Raw genomic sequence first — 17,428 nt, forward strand, 5'->3', positions numbered from 1 at the left:
CGTACCACCGGTGGTACGTGGGCTCCCTGTGGTGGTACGTAAAGAAATCTCCACAATATATATAAAAAAAAACGTTCAGCATAAAACAACATTTTTTTTAAATTTTGTCATACTCTTATCTTATCTGTCTTGTATCTATTGAGTTGTATTTATACCAAATTTGTTTTACCCTCTAAATTAATCTAGTTTTTGCAACAAACAACTTTAATCTGCTCAATTTATGCTCACACACAGACATAAACAACAACAGGAGTACACCTCGAGTTTTGAAAAGTTCCACTTGATATTCCGTTATAGTTCAGTCCTGAAACAACAGCAAGCAGCTGTAGGCCTACATTAACAGATATTCTGTTATTTATTGGAGTTCAGCACACAATCGGCAGCAAGCAGCTGTACGGAGCCAGGAGAAGCTTTAGTTTTTGATGCATGTACGGACAGTCGCTCCACCTCCCTCTCTCTCTCTCTCTAATAATAAATAACTTCCTGCGTAAAATGTGTGTAGAAATAGGCCTACAGAGTATTTTAACATCTACCATAATGGTGGTACTTGGAGAAGTAATTTTCGGCGGTGGTACGCAGTCTAAAAAGTTTGAGAACCACTGGCCTAGAAGATCACAGAGGATGCTGTACAACTCAACTCCTTTCCATGGATATTATTTTGAAACACAATACTGAAACAATCCATCATATTAGTTTAGCAGGATGTCTTCCCTACACTGAATTGAGTCTCTGCCACTCTCCTCTCACTCCTGCTCTCACACACCACTGACAAACACCTGATTAGCTGACATGTGCTCAGTGCTGCCCTCCAGTGGGCAACACAAAACTTTCACTTAAGACTGACTACAGAGATCACCTGGTAAGTTCAAATAAGGCAGAATAAACTTTAAACACAAATTAAACACATTTAAATGAACCAGTAAAAACACTTTCTAAACATGTTTTTAAACTTCTGTTTGTCCTGATTTTAACAAAACAATGTGCAGAGGACACAAGTCGCTGTTTACTTCAATATTCATTGAACATCATTAGTTTGTAGATTGGACCTTGAGACAGAACCATTCAACAGAGCTATTAGAGGGTGAAATCATTTCTAAGTCGATTCCCCCTTCAATATTTGACTGTCATGAAACCGTGCAGCTGTACCAACACTGCTGTGAATAAAGGTAATTCTCCACTTGTACCACCAGAGGGTGCCCCCTTTCTATCATAATGTGTTCTTGAAGTGAGTGATCTTTAATCAAAGGGATGACAAGACTAAGGATATTGAATTGGCTATGTTCTGTCCTAATGTGAAATTAAATTGCCAGATGAATGATAATACCAACACAGTGCTTCCTCCACATGTGAGGAGATGGTCTGGGCTGTGAGGCAGGATGTGAGTGTTTCATTATGTACAGTAGGAGTTGGCCTTGCTGGCTGTCCAGAGAGAAGCTTAGTTTGAAAAAAAATGCAGAGAACATTTTTATAATACACTGGAACACGTGTCCTCTATCCTCCTAGCTCATCATGTATATGCGGAACAAATGCAGGTGTGTGTGTCAGCATGAGAGGGGCAGCGCTTCTCTCCACAATCAGTCGCAAAACAAAGCAAACAGCACAGAGCAGTTAATATAATAATCTAACCTGCTTTACTGTCTTGGAAATAAGATTAAGTGTGACGCAAAGAGTCTAAGAGCAGATCTTTACAGCAGATTAGATTCAAAGTGTCCAGTTTAAAATGAGCTGAAGCTGTTAATTGCTCTCAATTTAACGTAATTGACTATTTTAGGCAATCTCAATGTAAAGACAAAAACAAAATCAAAAGTTTTGATGGTTATTAACTTATCTTGTGGGAACACCTGTGTTCAGATTTGTATGGACTAAGTTTTATAGTTCTATGGGAACTTTATCACATCATTGGTCCGTACCATTTTCTTTCTATTAACTTTATATTTTGACTCTGTGATGTTCACCACAAACCCAAACAGGCTAATTTGTACACCAAACCATCTATGCCCCGTTACCTGGTAAGCATTGCTGGCAAAGCCCAGGCCCAGCTGCCTGCAGACCACCATGGCCTCCATGGTCCCCCAGCCTTCACTGCACACCGTCCCCCACACCAGAGAGCCGTTCTTCTGCACCAGCACCTCCACGCGGCCCTCAAAGGGGTTTCGGCCTCCACTTAGACGCAGCTGTGGGCGTGAAGTCATTTAAAAGCACCAGTTTAAAGACTGATTTCACACCTTCCTCTCACATCATGAATGTATGTGTCTTTGGTTTGACATTTATTCATTAAGAGTCTCAAACTGAAAAAAACATGTAGCTTACATAACAAGGTATCTAAGAGGCCATTACATAAAGACAATGAAGAACTGTATGATCTTTGAAAAGCCCTAAAGTTAGAAGACATGGTACACAAACAGGGTACGTTCAAACAGGTATGCTGAGAAAAACAATAGATAGAAAAGTAGGGAGTGTGTAGAAGTATTATTCAATTTAAAGGACAATCTATACATTATTTGTATTATTTAGAGCTGATTTGTAAAATGAGCACAGATCTGCTGATACTAGAATTGGCTGAATCAGTCTTTCATATTTCTGCGCTGAGAGCCGGCTGTAACGTCGATCTCAGTCTGCTCTGGCTTCTCAATGGCCCATACATGTCAGCTGATCGCAGATACAGACCCTGATTAGTCAAAACAAGATGTGCATAGTCCGTATAGCAATATGATACTGTTTCATTAAAACTTTTACTTAAATCTTCACGGATCACCTCTGTTTTTTGGGGGATTTGAACCGGACAGTCTCTGAAAATACACTGATCTTGTCAGTGGGATAGAAAACCCTTGGATAGAGGCGCTGGAACAGCAGTTTGAAACAAAGCTAAGACTCACCGACTCCTGGAAGCCCATGGCAGGAACATTACACCTGACAGCTGCATCCTCCTCGTGACTGCAGCCAAGAGCCTCCTTATTGAAGAGACACTCTGTGATGGACTTTTCAAATCCAGAGCACTCCACTTCATTCATGTGCACGGGGCCCATACCTGACAAAGACAGACAGAAGGAAATGTCATCATCTGCTTCACACAGAAACTGTCAAGACGTCTGTGATGTTGTCCTGATTTCAGGAAGTATGACTTATAGCTGAGAGTTAGACGAGGAGACTCATAGCATGCCTGTACGTCTTATGAAGCTGGAATCAAAGTAGCTTAACTTAGCATAAGAGGGACGAGGCTCCGGATGACTTCTAAAAACTTCTTAAAAGTTGTAGTGCATTCAGATCTGCTGGAAACTGTTTGATGATTAAGAGTAGTGTGCTATCAACATTTAGGTTTTTGTTCTTTCAATGAGGGGTGACATAAAAGCCACTCATGAGAAATCATGACGGAAAATCATTTTGGAAAAAGACCATTCCCCCCGCTTTTTTTTTATAACATTTTCCACGTCTAATGTTCCTGGAATGTGCAGTCAGCCCGCCTCTCTTTCCCCGGGTTCACCATCCTGTATAGGATTGTTTTTGCCAATTTATTTATTGGTCATTCCTTGAGATGAAAAGTACATTTTCCATAGTGAAACCTAAAAGCAGGCGAGCAAGGAATGTGAAACACGTCATAACACCGACAGTACGCTGAGTGTGTAATTTAGAAGTGTGAGTGGCACATGTTAGTTGGGTGGGAGGTCGTGCTGTAAACCTCTCCATGCAGCTGGTTAAAGAGCCTGAGTCTGAGACACCTGAGTCTGAGGAGGCAATAAAGTGAAAGTGCTCAGAGTCAGGTGTCCCCTTAAAAAAAGTCAATAAAAGGAGAGCTGGTTGTCCTCTGGGCCGATCCCCAACACTCAGGAAGCACAAGCTTTGCCTCTGTCAGGGCTCTCATCTGTCGTTGGACAAGGCCTTAATCTAACACAGAAGCTCTTTTCAGACTGCGCCGTAACTAAGCTCAGCTGTCATCACGTCTTTGTACATTATTATTAATTCAGCTATCGCGTAATTTTGGTGTCCCAGTCTGTGAATACACATCGTGGGGAAGCACGGCACAGCAGGAAATCCACATATACACAGTCAGACATGCACACACACAGCACTGCACTCTCCAGCTGGCTCCGCTGAAATCATCTCGCCTCTTTAAAGACGGTACAGAGGGGGGATCGATTTGTCCCCCCACTACGCCTCCTCATTCAGATTAAAGGCCAAACTTCACAGGGGTGTAAATATTGCGGCTTGTAACAGTCTGAACAGGACTATTGTCTCCAAATGTAGAGAAATAAACCAAAACTAGCTTTTCTTTTGGAATTTGACTCCATTTAAGAGTAAAAATTCAATCCTAGTGTAGCAGACACATTTTAAAGAATAAATGTTCTTCCCATCAATACCAGCAGGAGGCAGCTCTCCTTGGCAACATAAAACATTGAGAAACCCATTACAAAGCTGTTTTCACATCTGCACTCCTGAAACTATCCAGATAGTTTCAGGAGGACTGCTCCGGAGGGTCTCCTGACCTGACTGTTCACATATGCTCCTCATAGTGGGAGACTTTCCCTGTCAGACAGGAGGGGGCGCGGGGGAGTCTACTGAGGTAAGGGGTGACATAAAAGAAAGACGCAGAAGTAGCGGACGAAGAAACAGAGTCCACTTATACGACGCTATAATGAGAATATTTGCCTTTATATCAATGCTATGTTTAGTTTAGCAGAATCACAATATGAACAAAAGAGTGGAGAACAGAAAACTTAATGCAGCCATTTAATTACGTGCACAGAGATCGTAGCGGTCGCATGTATACGCTGTATGCACCGTGCAGCAGTCACAGTATATAAACGTCACTCCCCCCTCGATTGGCTTACAAAACCTTTGGAAACAAAACAATTGCAACATGGAATGCGGCACAGTAATCATTTAATCTGGATCATCTTGTTTTTTTTATGATCGTGGGAAGACAAAATTGTACTTGAAATTGAAACACGATTAATTGCCGAGCCCTAGCTCAGTGGTGCAAAGGAGTGATAAAAACCTTTACTGAAAAATCACAACTGAATAAAAACTGTTAGGGGGATGTGTTTTTGTTCCACATGTGCTGATTTTTTTTTACATACTTTATTAATTCCTGAGGGGAAATTCTGGTTGTACACTCTGTTAACTCGAGGCACACAAACAAAATACACACATGTACAAACAGGAGCTGTGGACGTGCATTAGTGGAGAGATGTCAGAGTAGGGCTGCAGCACAGGGAGTGCACCAGAGCGGTTGGGGGTTCAGCGCCTTGCTCAATAGCACCTCTGCAGTACTGAAGAAGTGACCTCGCACCTCTCCAGCTACCAGACCAACTTCAACATTTTGTCCGCAACAGGACTTGAGCGGGCGACCCTCCGGTTCCAAACCCAAGTCCCTACAGACTGAGGTACTGCCACCCCAAATTAGTCACTCTAAAATTAATTCCCATGATGCAACTTCAGGTCTACTGCCTCTATAGTCCAGATTGTTTAGCTATTTCTATAAGTCCATACCATCTTTTTCTCTATGCTTCATCCCTCTTCTGATACTGCACAATTAGAAGCTTGAAAGAGATTCAGTATACTTTATGTGAAAGCTGTTTACCTTGTCCAAGGCGACCGCCGGACAGAGCTTCTATTGCCGTACCGAAGCCCAGTTCCCGGCACACCACAGTGGCAGACAGTAGGCTCCAGTTGTCGTCACATATGGTGCCCCACTCTCCGTTTTTCAAAACCTCAACTCGGCCCTCACCTACGATGGTCCCTCCACGCAGACGAACCAGTGGTTGCTGAAGAGAGAAAAGAGCAGACAATGACATGAGTGTCAAATGTTCCACTTGTAGACCACATATTTAGGTCAGTTTGGAGGCTCAACTTTTCCTCCTCCTGTGATTAAAAGCTGAGGCAGCAGATGTGGTAGCTTCACGTTTGTGGAGCGTGATGTAAATGTGGTTCTCCCATTTCCTGATTAGACAAACTGGGAACTGTTGAATAAACACATGAGTAGCACAGGGTATCCTGACTTACTGCTATTAATATTTAAAAAGTCAAACCCAGACGTCCTGATGTGAGGGCTCTGCATTGCATCCTTACGCCTGATGAATTCATCCTCCACAGAGTGCAGACACGTAATCAGACAGTAAGAAGAAAGAAACATTGTAAGGAAAAAAGCCATCATTTTCCGTAATACCCCTCACATATTCTATGAGATATCATGCTTCTCTTAGGCCTAGTCCGCATGTAGGTGAGTATTTTTTTAAACATCTTTGTCCACATGAAAACACAAAACGCACAGCTGTCATGAGCACGCCAAGTCAAAAATGATGTCCTTAACATTCCAACATTTTCTCCCCATTCCTCTGCAACGACCATTTCATTTTGAAAGTTGTCCATTCAGGCGTCTCTGCTCATCAACATAATGGAAGAGTAACTGTGTGTGTATGTGTAAGCAGTGGTGTAGTGGTGCCTGAAGAAGTGGGTATACATTTAATTTTCCCCCTCATGATTTTTAGGTGTGTCCTGTCAAGTGAGAATAAATGGCCTCTGTTGCTAACAGTGACATAAGACTCCTCTTGCATATTAAGAGAAACAGAGTAGGGAGAGTCATCCCTTCAACATCCTGGGAATTGCAGCATCCCACTGAATATGGTCAATCAATTAAAGGTGTGAATCAGAGGAGATTTAGAAGTGGGTATATCTGCATATACCTGCGTATACCCTGCACTACGCCACTGTGTGTAAGCATGTAAAAAGTCCAGTTAGCAATGTTAGCACCAGCTAGTTTGGTGACGTCTGCCATCGCACTAATCTCATGCAAACAAAAGTGACAGCGTCGCACAATCATGACAAACGAAGGAGAAACCGGCGCACAGCACATCGTTAAAAGAATAAAACTCAGTTTTCCCCGTCTACACCATAGGGCCACACATAAACACCTTAAAAAGAGTTTCTGAAAACCTTCACCCTGGAAGGAGTTTTCCAAAAGGTGCATTTTCAGTGACCTAAATCTGGTTTAGGATCTAATAATTTGAACACAGACTTGCTGAGTGGGTCGTAACAAGGGTTCCCAAACATTTCAGCTCAACTGTGCTAGAGACTGGGTCCAAAGTCCCACTTTGGGAACCTGGGTTGGAAGATTTAAGATGTGATGTAATACTTGTGATTTCCAGCCCAGCATTGTGCTCTGTAACATGAAAAGAGGGCATACAAACTTAAAAAGCTCATTCTGTTTTGTTGATGTAGTCGCAGAGAGATATTCACATCAGTTATTTTCTAGTCTTCTGAGTACTCAAAGCGCTTTTTACACTGCAGGTCGCACCTCCACATTCACACACTGATGGTAGAGGCTGCTATGTAAAGTGACCACCAGTATCAGCCGCTCCAATCATACACATTCACATGCCACTGACGTAGAAGCGGGAGCAGCTTGGGGTTAAGCGTCAAAGGACACATTGAAAAGTGGCTGCAGGCACTTGGGTGTGACCTGAAGAGTAAAAGAGCTTTGAGTAGTTAGAAGTCCAGAAAAGGCTAAACAATGTCAAGTCAATTTGCATTTCTTTTTGACGTCCAAGTTTTCCTTCCTATCTCTGCGCCAAGAGTTTTTCTACATCATGTCATCTTTGAAGCCACACGATAATGACTCACTTTGAAGAGACATTTCCAGCAAATGTCATAAAGGGACACTCAGTGCAGAACATACGTTGACAAGTGTTGACAATGTTTCTCTAACTAAAAGAAATCATAAGAGCCAGCTGAGCCATGAGCAGCTGTTTTTCTGAGATCAGTCTTTTTATCATCTGACTAAATGGACACATCCAGGGACTTCTGGAGGTCAGTCAGAGTTTAGGGTGCTGTTCAAGTCTGTGTTTATAAAGAGGTCATACTTAATGCTGCAGGTCATACTTGCTGTAGTGTCAGTATACAGTTATAGTACAAACATTTAAACCTAAGACTCCAGCTGTGGCGGACTGGATTGGACTCTATATGTTAATCTTTCTGGCAGCATGATCAGAGCCTGACGTCATTGGTTACTTTGATTGATTTGACTTTGAAGAAGCAACCTTCAAGTTGAACGACGACCGACTCTACCAACTGAGCCACAGCCGCCCCTTCAATTCTTTTTCATGCCTAAATAACTACTGAAGAAGTCCAAATCTAATTTATGGAGTACAATAGCCACATTTTCTTCAAAAGAATCAATCAGTGGTTGACTTCTAGGGTCAGAATACAGTTCTACAATTCATTTATAAAACGCTTTTATCCAAACCGACAAACATCAGAGAGTGAGTACAACACAAGCACGGATCTAGAGAGGAGAAACAACGTCAGAAAGTGCAAACAAATAGCTTTAATTTAAGTCAGATTGGACACACAGGTGCTGACAGGAAGTGACCAGAGGCAAAGCACAGGTTTTTTTTAAAGTAAAGTCAATATATCAAAAGCATTTAAAATCCAGAAACGTTTGCTTGACCCAAATCAGTCAGGCATTAAGCCGGGTACTGCACTACTTTCAGTAAAATAAACGCTATAGAGCTGCCGGTCAGTCCTCAATATTATTGCTGCCAGACCTGTTCGTTGCATTTGACACAGTTAACCATCGAATCCTCTTTTCCACGCTCTCTGAATTCGGCATCTCATGATCTTCCCTCTGCTGGTTCATATCCTACCTCTCCGGGCGATCTTTTAGAGTGTCTTGGAAGGGAGAAGTGTCCGGAGCGCACAATCTAGCCAAAGGGGTGCCTCAAGGGTCAATGCTGGGTCCACTTCTCTTCTCTATAAACACAAGCTCACTTGGTTCAATAATCCGCTCTCATGGCTTCATATACCGCTGCTATGCTGACGATACCCAGCTCTTCCTGTCATTACCACCAGACCACGTTACAGCATCGGCAAGAATTTGAGCATGTCTTGCTGATATCTCTAAATGGATGAATGAACGCAACCTTCATCTTAACCTTCATCCAAGCCAGTCCCCCAAGCCAGAAAGTTACCTTTCAGAGCATGCTTCAGAGCTCCTGGTACAGGCTCTTGTGATATCACACATTGGCTATTGCAACTTCAGGCAGGCAGGTCTTTCTACATGCAAGATCAAACACCTGCAGATGATCCAAAACGCAACAGTGTGACTAGTCCAGTCTTTAACCTACCCAAAAGAGCACGTCACTCCGCTGTTCATCTATCTCCAATGGCTCCAAGTTACTGCTAACATCAAATTTAAAACTCTGCTGCTCGCTTACAAAGCAGCTACTCCTTACCTAAACTCTATAATCCAGGTCTACACACCCTCCTGCCCACTACGCTCTGCCAATGAAGTGCGTCTGATCCAGCCTTCACAACAAGGCCTTAAGTCTCTAACTAGACTCCTGTCTGACTCTGATGCTCTGACAGGTAAGGTCTGATCTTCCCTGATGAATAGAAGAATAGTCCTGATGTTGATGACAGACATCCATAACTGTGACTATCAAGTATAGCTTCTTTCAGTATTTTGTCTACAGGTCATATTTGACCCACTACTTAACTAACAAACAGTTCATTGGGTCTTTACCTCCTGTCGGAAGGCCTTCCTGAATCCTGTCATGGTTGTTGGGGCAAAGGCCCTCCCCGGCACGCAGCTCACCACCACAGGCAGCCCTCCAGGACAGGTCGCATTGGACTTTGGTGATGTAGTCTGACCCAGCTTACAGCTGGACACATGGGCTTCATTGCCAGTGCAGTTCACAGCATAGTCCCAGTATGTTGGCTTTTTCCGACGTGCAAACATCCTGGACAGAGAAAAAGAAAAGGATATTGATTAACTCTTTTGGCGTATGAGATGTAATTCATCTCAAACTAGCTACCTACATGGAGCAAAAGTTTTTTATTTTTCAAAACCTTTGTAAACCCTGGGAATGGATTTACAAAAGGCTTGTTTTTTGTTTTTTGTTACCTGAGCCTTTCGAGGCTCTGCAGCATTACAGCATTACTTTGCAAACATGGATGCATGACAACTTGTTAGACCACTATAATAAGTAGTTAAAAATTTATTAGAGTACGAACCCTCAATTGTGTGATTTAAGGAGAAAACTTGAATTCATAAACTTGCTCAAGTGCAATTCAACAAGAGTCTGAACTTGCAATTAAATTAGGGCCCGACCGATATGAGATTTTTTGGGCCTGATACCGATATCCATATTGGGGAGAAAAAATATTAGATACCAATTTATTGGCTGATATCTTTCTTAGATCTATGTTTGATCTGTAGAGATAGAAATATATATACACATGTATAGTGTTGATCCTTTAAATGCAGTTATCAATCACTTTTGGAAAAGATACATAATGTAGATAAGATGGTCACTCAACTGGAAAGTAACTGCTCATGTACGTGCATCATCACTTGACACTCTGGAGAGTGATAATACTTGTTGTAATCCATATAGCGCCCTCTGCTGGTGAAAGAGAACTGCTAGTGTAATACAATGAAACTCAAATGAAATGCTATTTGACTGGAGAATAGATCGAGTTATATCGGTGCATATCTGAGATAAAATTAGCTCATACCTTTAGATGTCATCAGCCTGCCCATAAATCTGTCAGGCTCTAATCGGTATCTCCTACCTGAGGGCAGAAGCTCAAACTCACCAAAGACAGGATGTTGAGGACTCTGTAAGATATATTCGAGCCTTAGTTGCAGCTCTCTTTTTCCAAGTAACCCCTAACCCTAACCCTAACCCTCTTTTCCATATATTGTTATGATTTGTAGTAATCGACAAAATAACACATAAACACAGATAAAGAGGGATTGATGGGTTGTTATAATCAGTGTAGCACAATCTGCTGGTGAACGAGATCTGCTAGTGTAAAACAATAAAACTGAAATTACATGCTGTTGGACTGTTCAATAAATCTAGTAATATCGGCCCATATCCGCGATACAATTTGCCAATACCGATAGTCACTGGTTTATATCGGCCAGCTGATAATATCGGTCGGACTCTAAATTAAATATCTAGATAAAATACCCTAGAAGCACATGAAATTATCTTGAAATTAATACATCTATTGAGATTTAATGGGGATTGTGTGATTTAAAGATAATGTCAATGAAGTTAGCATACTGTGTAATTAAACCAAATGTGAAAGCTTAGCTAACAGCTGGAGGGTTTATTAGCTCATGAACTCAAATAAACTTTGGTTAAAAACATTCTTAGCCCAGTTGGGGTGCTTATGTCAGCCTCTCCACTTGTAAGTGAGCCAGATTCATGAATTTAATAAGCTTCCTTTGTAGAATGGATACACATGTCTGAGATGTGTGTTTAAGAAATGGATTAAAGTAAGGATGGGCTATATTTGTTTTCATTTTAAACCTTGGGAGAGGTAAGCTTCTAGTCTGGAAGCTTCGAAGAGCTAAAGTCCTGGCCGGAGGACTTGCTCTGCTATCTCCTCCTTTAATTCAATATAAACACAGCTGTGATACTGGAAATGCTGCAATGACTGAATAAACAGTTTGTCCAGCATGGGGCTGTGAAAGTGGATCGCTCACCAAGCTTCCCTAATCTATTTTAATGTGTGCTTACATGCGTAGACTACTGTTGTGTTTTTCAGTTCTTTAATAAACCTTACCTGCTACTCACTGCTGATGAACGACATTCAAATGTGTGCCTTCAGACAAAGAGAAGCGGTGGATTTTGCATGCCAGCGTAAACATACGTGTCTTTAATAGTTAAGCGAAAAGAGAAAATAATTCTATTATGTTTGGTGTGGCTCTGAAGGAGCTGCTTCATGTCTGAGAAATAACTTGAGAATCCCTTGAGGTTCTGCTTGGCCACTTCAGACAGCATCACAAAGCAACAGTTATTTTAATTTTAAATTAAAAACAATCTGTAATAATCACTGGACATTAACAGTTTGAAAAAGGTGTGTTGGAGCTTGACCTTTGAGGACGTGTAGAATGGTGAGTTCTGTTTTTGTGAATGAGTCAAGCATTTATTACAGTTTGTAATTCAATTAATCGATTAAAATAAACCCCAGTAATGCTCCAATATGTCAGTATTTCAGTTGTTGGATTGTTTGTTATCTTACGAGGTTGAATATGGATTCTTAAAAATGCGACTTTCAGAGGCATTACAGAGGGGAGACAGTATTAGCCGAGCCAGCTGGGGAGAGCAGCCTTGTGTGTACGCGTGCATTTTGGACTATATACTGTATGGAGAGCCTGCTACACTGAAACCCAATGTGAATTTGCAGACTGGGACGCCACTATTACGCCATCGTGAAATCAATATGATTCAACACAGACGTGATGACAGCGAAGCTTAGTTAAGGCACTTTTGCAAAAAGAAAACAGTCTGAAAACAAAGCTGTCCCTCAGTGCACTGCCTCCCCTCCTCCCCATCCCTCTCCTTACTGTTCCGACAGAGTTCAGACTGATCTCCATTCAGATGTGCAGCCCAAATTTGATTCGGTTCTTATTGATTTGAATAATTTTATACTAAAATAAATAATTTCATCATTCCTTGAATTGATTCTCCTTGAACTTCTGACAGAACTACCATCATTTTGCCTCTCAGCGTCCCAGAGTGGGCGGGCCGGTGATTTTACGCAAGTGCTTATGGTTATATAGGAAGGGCTTCATGTTGAGGGAACACGTTTTTTTCTTTTTTAAAAGATTTATTTTTGGGCTTTTTGTGCCTTTAATGGAGAGATAGGACAGTGGATAGAGTTGGAAACCAGGGAGAGAGAGTACGGAACGACATGCGGGAAAGGAGCCGCAGGAGGGATTCGAACGAATAATGTTTGATAAAAAGTTGAAAATGGCGCTGCCGTTGTCAGTTCTTGGTCTTTTAGTGGAAAAAGAAAAGAAGAGGCGGAGGAGACAGATAAGGAGAAACCACACTAATGGGTGAAAGCATGGATACTACAGAGACATGCTCAAGGGGCTTTCCTGAACCTGAGAGGAGAGCTGGAGAGAAATGAAACCTCAGAACAGTCTTACATTGACTCTGAATGAAGTCAAAATAGAAGCTTAAGAGAAGGGGGCGCAGGTGGCCTAGTGGTTAAAGCACGCCACATGTACAAAGACTGTAGCAGCCGGGGTTCAAATCCGACGTGAGGCTCCCTTCCTGCATGTTTTTCCCCACTCTCTCTGATTTCTGACTCTTTCCTCTGTCCTACAAAAAGGCATAAAATTCCCCAAAATAAATCCTAAAAAAAAGGAGCTCTAGAGAAGAATCAGCCCAGGAGCAAACGAATGATTATAAAACTACAGGCGCACTTGGCTCCTAGACAACAGCCTGACTAAACGCACGTTTCATTTGGCTGAAGCTGGAGGAGAGTGACACGTAGAGGGAAAGTTATGAAACCGTTGACTCTTGCTGTGGTTACCTAAAGCAGAGGAAACTTCCAGCACATGCACTTACAGAATATATCCAAGGTCAACGAGAGTGCTTGAAATTGGAAGGAATGCCAAGATTAACCTGTGGCCATCTGACTGCAAGCTTCCGCATGTTGGTATGATTTAGATCCTCAGTAGAGGCTCACACATACGAAAGCTTTGAGGAATGCACTGATATTGGAGACATATGAGTCAGGTTTAATGTATAAGGGCCTGTTCGGTCGAGCATGAGATCCACAATTTGGAAGATGTATGATCTTTTTGTATCTTCTCAGTTCTCATCAGTTCATACATTGAAACAGATGACTATTTATTTGTATTTGACCTTTGACCACTAAGGTGTAATGTTTATGCATTTCTTAAAGGGTGTGACTGCTAGGAATGTGTCACTTGTGAACTTTGAACCAGGATAATTGCAATAACGGTATTGACAACCAGTTAGACAGGCAATATAATCCATACAACATTTTAAATGCCCATATTCATTTTAACATTTCATAATAGCATTAGTTGCTTTTCTTGCAGCATGATGGAAAAAATGTTGGTTAAAATACAGTACATACTAAGGCCTGACCGATATGGCAGTTTTGGGGCCGATACAGTATCAATACCAGAAAGAGAAAACAAACTGATATATCGGCAGATATCATTCTAAGATCTGTAGCGATAGATAGATATGGATATACTTATTTATTGCATTGATCACTGAAATGCAGTTATCAAGCACTAGTGGAAATGATATACAACGTAGACAAGATGGTCACTCAACTGGGAAGTAACTAAGCATGTACGTGCATCACCGCTTCAATCTGGAGGGTGATAATGCTTGTTGTTATCCATAATGCGCCCTCTGCTGGTGACAGAGAACTGCTAGTGTAATACAATGGAACTCAAATGAAATGCTATTTGACTGGTGAATAAATCTTGTAATATCGGATCATATTGGAGATAGTAATTTCATATGCTAATATACGCCAATAGTATCGGCTAGCAGATTAATCGGTCGGGCTCCAGTGCAAACTATTATAAGTGCATTGAGGTAATGACTCAAATCAGCTGACAAATACGTTTTACACTTAAAAATCTGAAAAGTGTCGGGCCACATCATTCCCCACTAGGGGCGCTTTATTTCATTGCACACACAGTACTTGTAGTTAATACTCACTTATAGACTCTAGCATTGTACTTCCTCTCCCCGGGGAAGCCAAACATGCCACAGATGACTCTACTGCTGAGCTGTGTCCACTCAGTGTTACAGATCTGCTTCCATTTGCCGCCGTCCTTCACCTCCACGTAGCCCTCCGTTACTGGGATACGCTTACGATACGACGACAGGATGGCTCGTATGCGTACATCTTCCACTTGAATATCAAGGTTCTGTGGAGAAAAAAAACAAAGAGAAATGTAAATGAAAAGAAACATGCTCTAATGACGACAGTGTTACATAAAAGCTGCTTTCATGAGCAGCCAGTTCTGTCTTACTTTTATTTTATTATGAAAACAACAGTTTGAGCACGTGTACGATGTTCATTTTAGAAAAAGAACACTACTTTCACACCGTGGCATATACAGAGCTTTGTGTTTTCATTTTCTGACCTCTGCAATCAGACGGGATGTAAACATGTGGTATGCACGCAGCCTTCCTGTGTTACATAACGGGCGATCATGCAGACTCAGTGCACTGCTTGTACATCTGCACCAGGTTGCTCAAACTTGACTGTAGTAAAAACCTTAAACAATGACATATTATCCTCCTTCTCCACCTTTTCAAACAGGACCCTGTGGTCTAAATGAAACATCTGTGCTGTGCTTTGGTCAAAATATAACATGAATCAAGCACCAGAGGAGGTTTGTGACCCTGTATAAACCAGCTCACTCAGAACGCTCCGTTTTGGTGTGTGTGTCTCTTTAAATGTAATGAGCCCCCCTGAGTTTTCCCAGTAGACGTCACTCCTCTGTATAGAGAATAAAAATGGCGGACCTGCTCAAAAGTTTTGTTCTAGTCTGGGGGTGGAGTCCATGGGTGGAGATATCAGGGGAGGGGATTTTATTTTTTTTACCAGAATCCCACTGTGATGTCACGAGGAGAGCAAATTTGAAATGGAGCATTTTTCTCTGTGTTGTAAGACTTATGCAGACCACAAACAAAGGACTGGATGGGTTTATTTCACATTTTGTGGGTCAGTAGACACTCAGGTTACCCAAATATATGTTCAACACTGTCAAAGTGGATCTTTCATAATATGTCCCCTTTAAATTTGAACACAGTGACTGTTTCTGGCTTTCAAACAAATCAAAGAATGTCAATGGTTGAAAAAGATTAGTCAAACGATGGAGGCCAATCTTTTCTGTTTAAGGATAAGAAATAGACACTCGGCTGTGCCTTTCTCATTTTAAATATCATGATAGTCTCACATCAGTCCTCTGGTTTAACTGTCTGGTCCTGGGTCAACCAGTCTGTAATCAAATCTGTAGAGAGCCTTCACAATCAGGCCTTGACAATTCTGACAAAAACCAATGAGACATCATCACCACCTCATTTTAAACAAATTTGCTCCTCAACCTTTCTACAAAAATGTACAGAGACTAGAGGGCTGCAGCAGATCAGCTTCAAGTGGCAGCTGTGGAGTTTCATTTTGCGAAACATATTTTGCTCAAACAGCTTTTTTCTGTGAAAGCAGCAAAATCCTGGAACTCAACAACAGACTTGTTCATCCAACCATTATCTGTTACCGGTTTTCCCATTCAGTGTAGCGTGAGGGCTGGAGGCGATCCCAGCTGTCATTGGGCGAGAGGCGGGGTTACACCCTGGACTGTTCACCAGTCAATCACAGGGCTGACATGTAGAGACAGACAACCAGCCACACTCACATTCACACCTACGGGCAATTTAGAGTCACCAGTTAACCTAACCAGCATGTGTTTGGACTGTGGGAGGAAGCCCGAGTACCTGGAGAGAACCAACACATGCACGGGGAGAACATACAAACTCCACACAGAGAGTCCAACAGTGATTTCTCCTCGCTGTGAGGAAACAACGCTACCCCCCCCCCCCCCCCCCCCCATTCAGCCCGCAACAGACTAGTTAGTACTCATGTATAATTTGCTGTAGCTATAACAGCTAAATGTGTGTCTTGCTGTACCAAGTTTACCCTTTCTTTTTCCTTTTTAATTTAACTGTTTTAATATTTTATCCACACAAAAGCACTTCTAGGGACGGGTGTTGCAAATCAGCATCTGCTATAAACACTAAGATACTTACATTGGATTGCTGTTTTCAGTTTGTCCATGTACTTTGTATCTGTCCCTATCAAATCAACCAGAAATAAAAACATAAATAATGACTGGCAATAATGGCAAATACACAGCACTATGAACACGCAAGAATTACAGACTAGTTACAAACTACGGCTTGGCTATGGCTTGCTTCTTCAGCTGTATATATTTGAACCAGAGTTTACTGCTGAATAAACGTAGTGCAGAAAGGAAACAGCTGATTGGGTGCATCTTAGCATCTGTAAGTACTTAGGGGCGGTTGTGGATCAGTGGAAGAGTCGGACTTATCTAAACAATCTCACTTCCTGTGCTCCCAGTCTACATGTTGAATCTTACTTAGGCACAGCACTGTACCCCAACATTGCTCCCAAGTGGTAGTGAAAGCAGTGTGTAAGTGCGTTAATAGCGATGGATACTTTATTTTGACTTTATTAGATAGGACAGCTGAAGAGAGAAGAAAGTGGGGATGACATGCATCAAAGAGCCGAGGTTGTATGTAAATCATACAATTTAGTATCAGACATAAGAAATACATTTGAATTTAAGTATTTAAGGTCACATATCCTCCTCCTCTTCAACCAGTTTAAATAAGTCTTAGAGCTACCCAGAACATGTGTGTGAAGTTTCTTGTTCTAAATCCACTCTGATCCTGTATTTGATCATGTCTATAAACCCCTCTATTTCAGCCCTGCTCAGAACAGGCTGTTTCTGTGTCTGTACCTTTAAATATGTAAATGAGCTGTGTCTGACCACGCCCCCTCTCTGGAAGGGCTTAGGTTGCTCCGGCTATTTCACTCCATGTCCTAT

The 17,428-nt window shown here is 41.8% G+C and overlaps 1 protein-coding gene across 1 annotated transcript in view; it reads right to left on the minus strand.

Moving 5' to 3' along the window:
• Nucleotides 1–17,428, minus strand: part of loxl2b (lysyl oxidase-like 2b) — a 41,606-nt gene that overhangs the window by 8,389 nt on the left and 15,789 nt on the right. Inside the window, exons 4-8 of the mRNA XM_020647105.3 lie at nucleotides 14,511–14,722; nucleotides 9,518–9,734; nucleotides 5,579–5,762; nucleotides 2,877–3,028; nucleotides 2,007–2,174 (exon numbers count right to left, since the gene is read on the minus strand). Coding sequence (XP_020502761.2) covers nucleotides 2,007–2,174; nucleotides 2,877–3,028; nucleotides 5,579–5,762; nucleotides 9,518–9,734; nucleotides 14,511–14,722 — 933 coding nt within the window. The remainder of the gene's footprint in view (nucleotides 1–2,006; nucleotides 2,175–2,876; nucleotides 3,029–5,578; nucleotides 5,763–9,517; nucleotides 9,735–14,510; nucleotides 14,723–17,428) is intronic.

This window comes from Labrus bergylta, chromosome 2 (genome assembly GCF_963930695.1).
Source record: "Labrus bergylta chromosome 2, fLabBer1.1, whole genome shotgun sequence".
Lineage (NCBI taxonomy): Eukaryota > Metazoa > Chordata > Actinopteri > Labriformes > Labridae > Labrus > Labrus bergylta.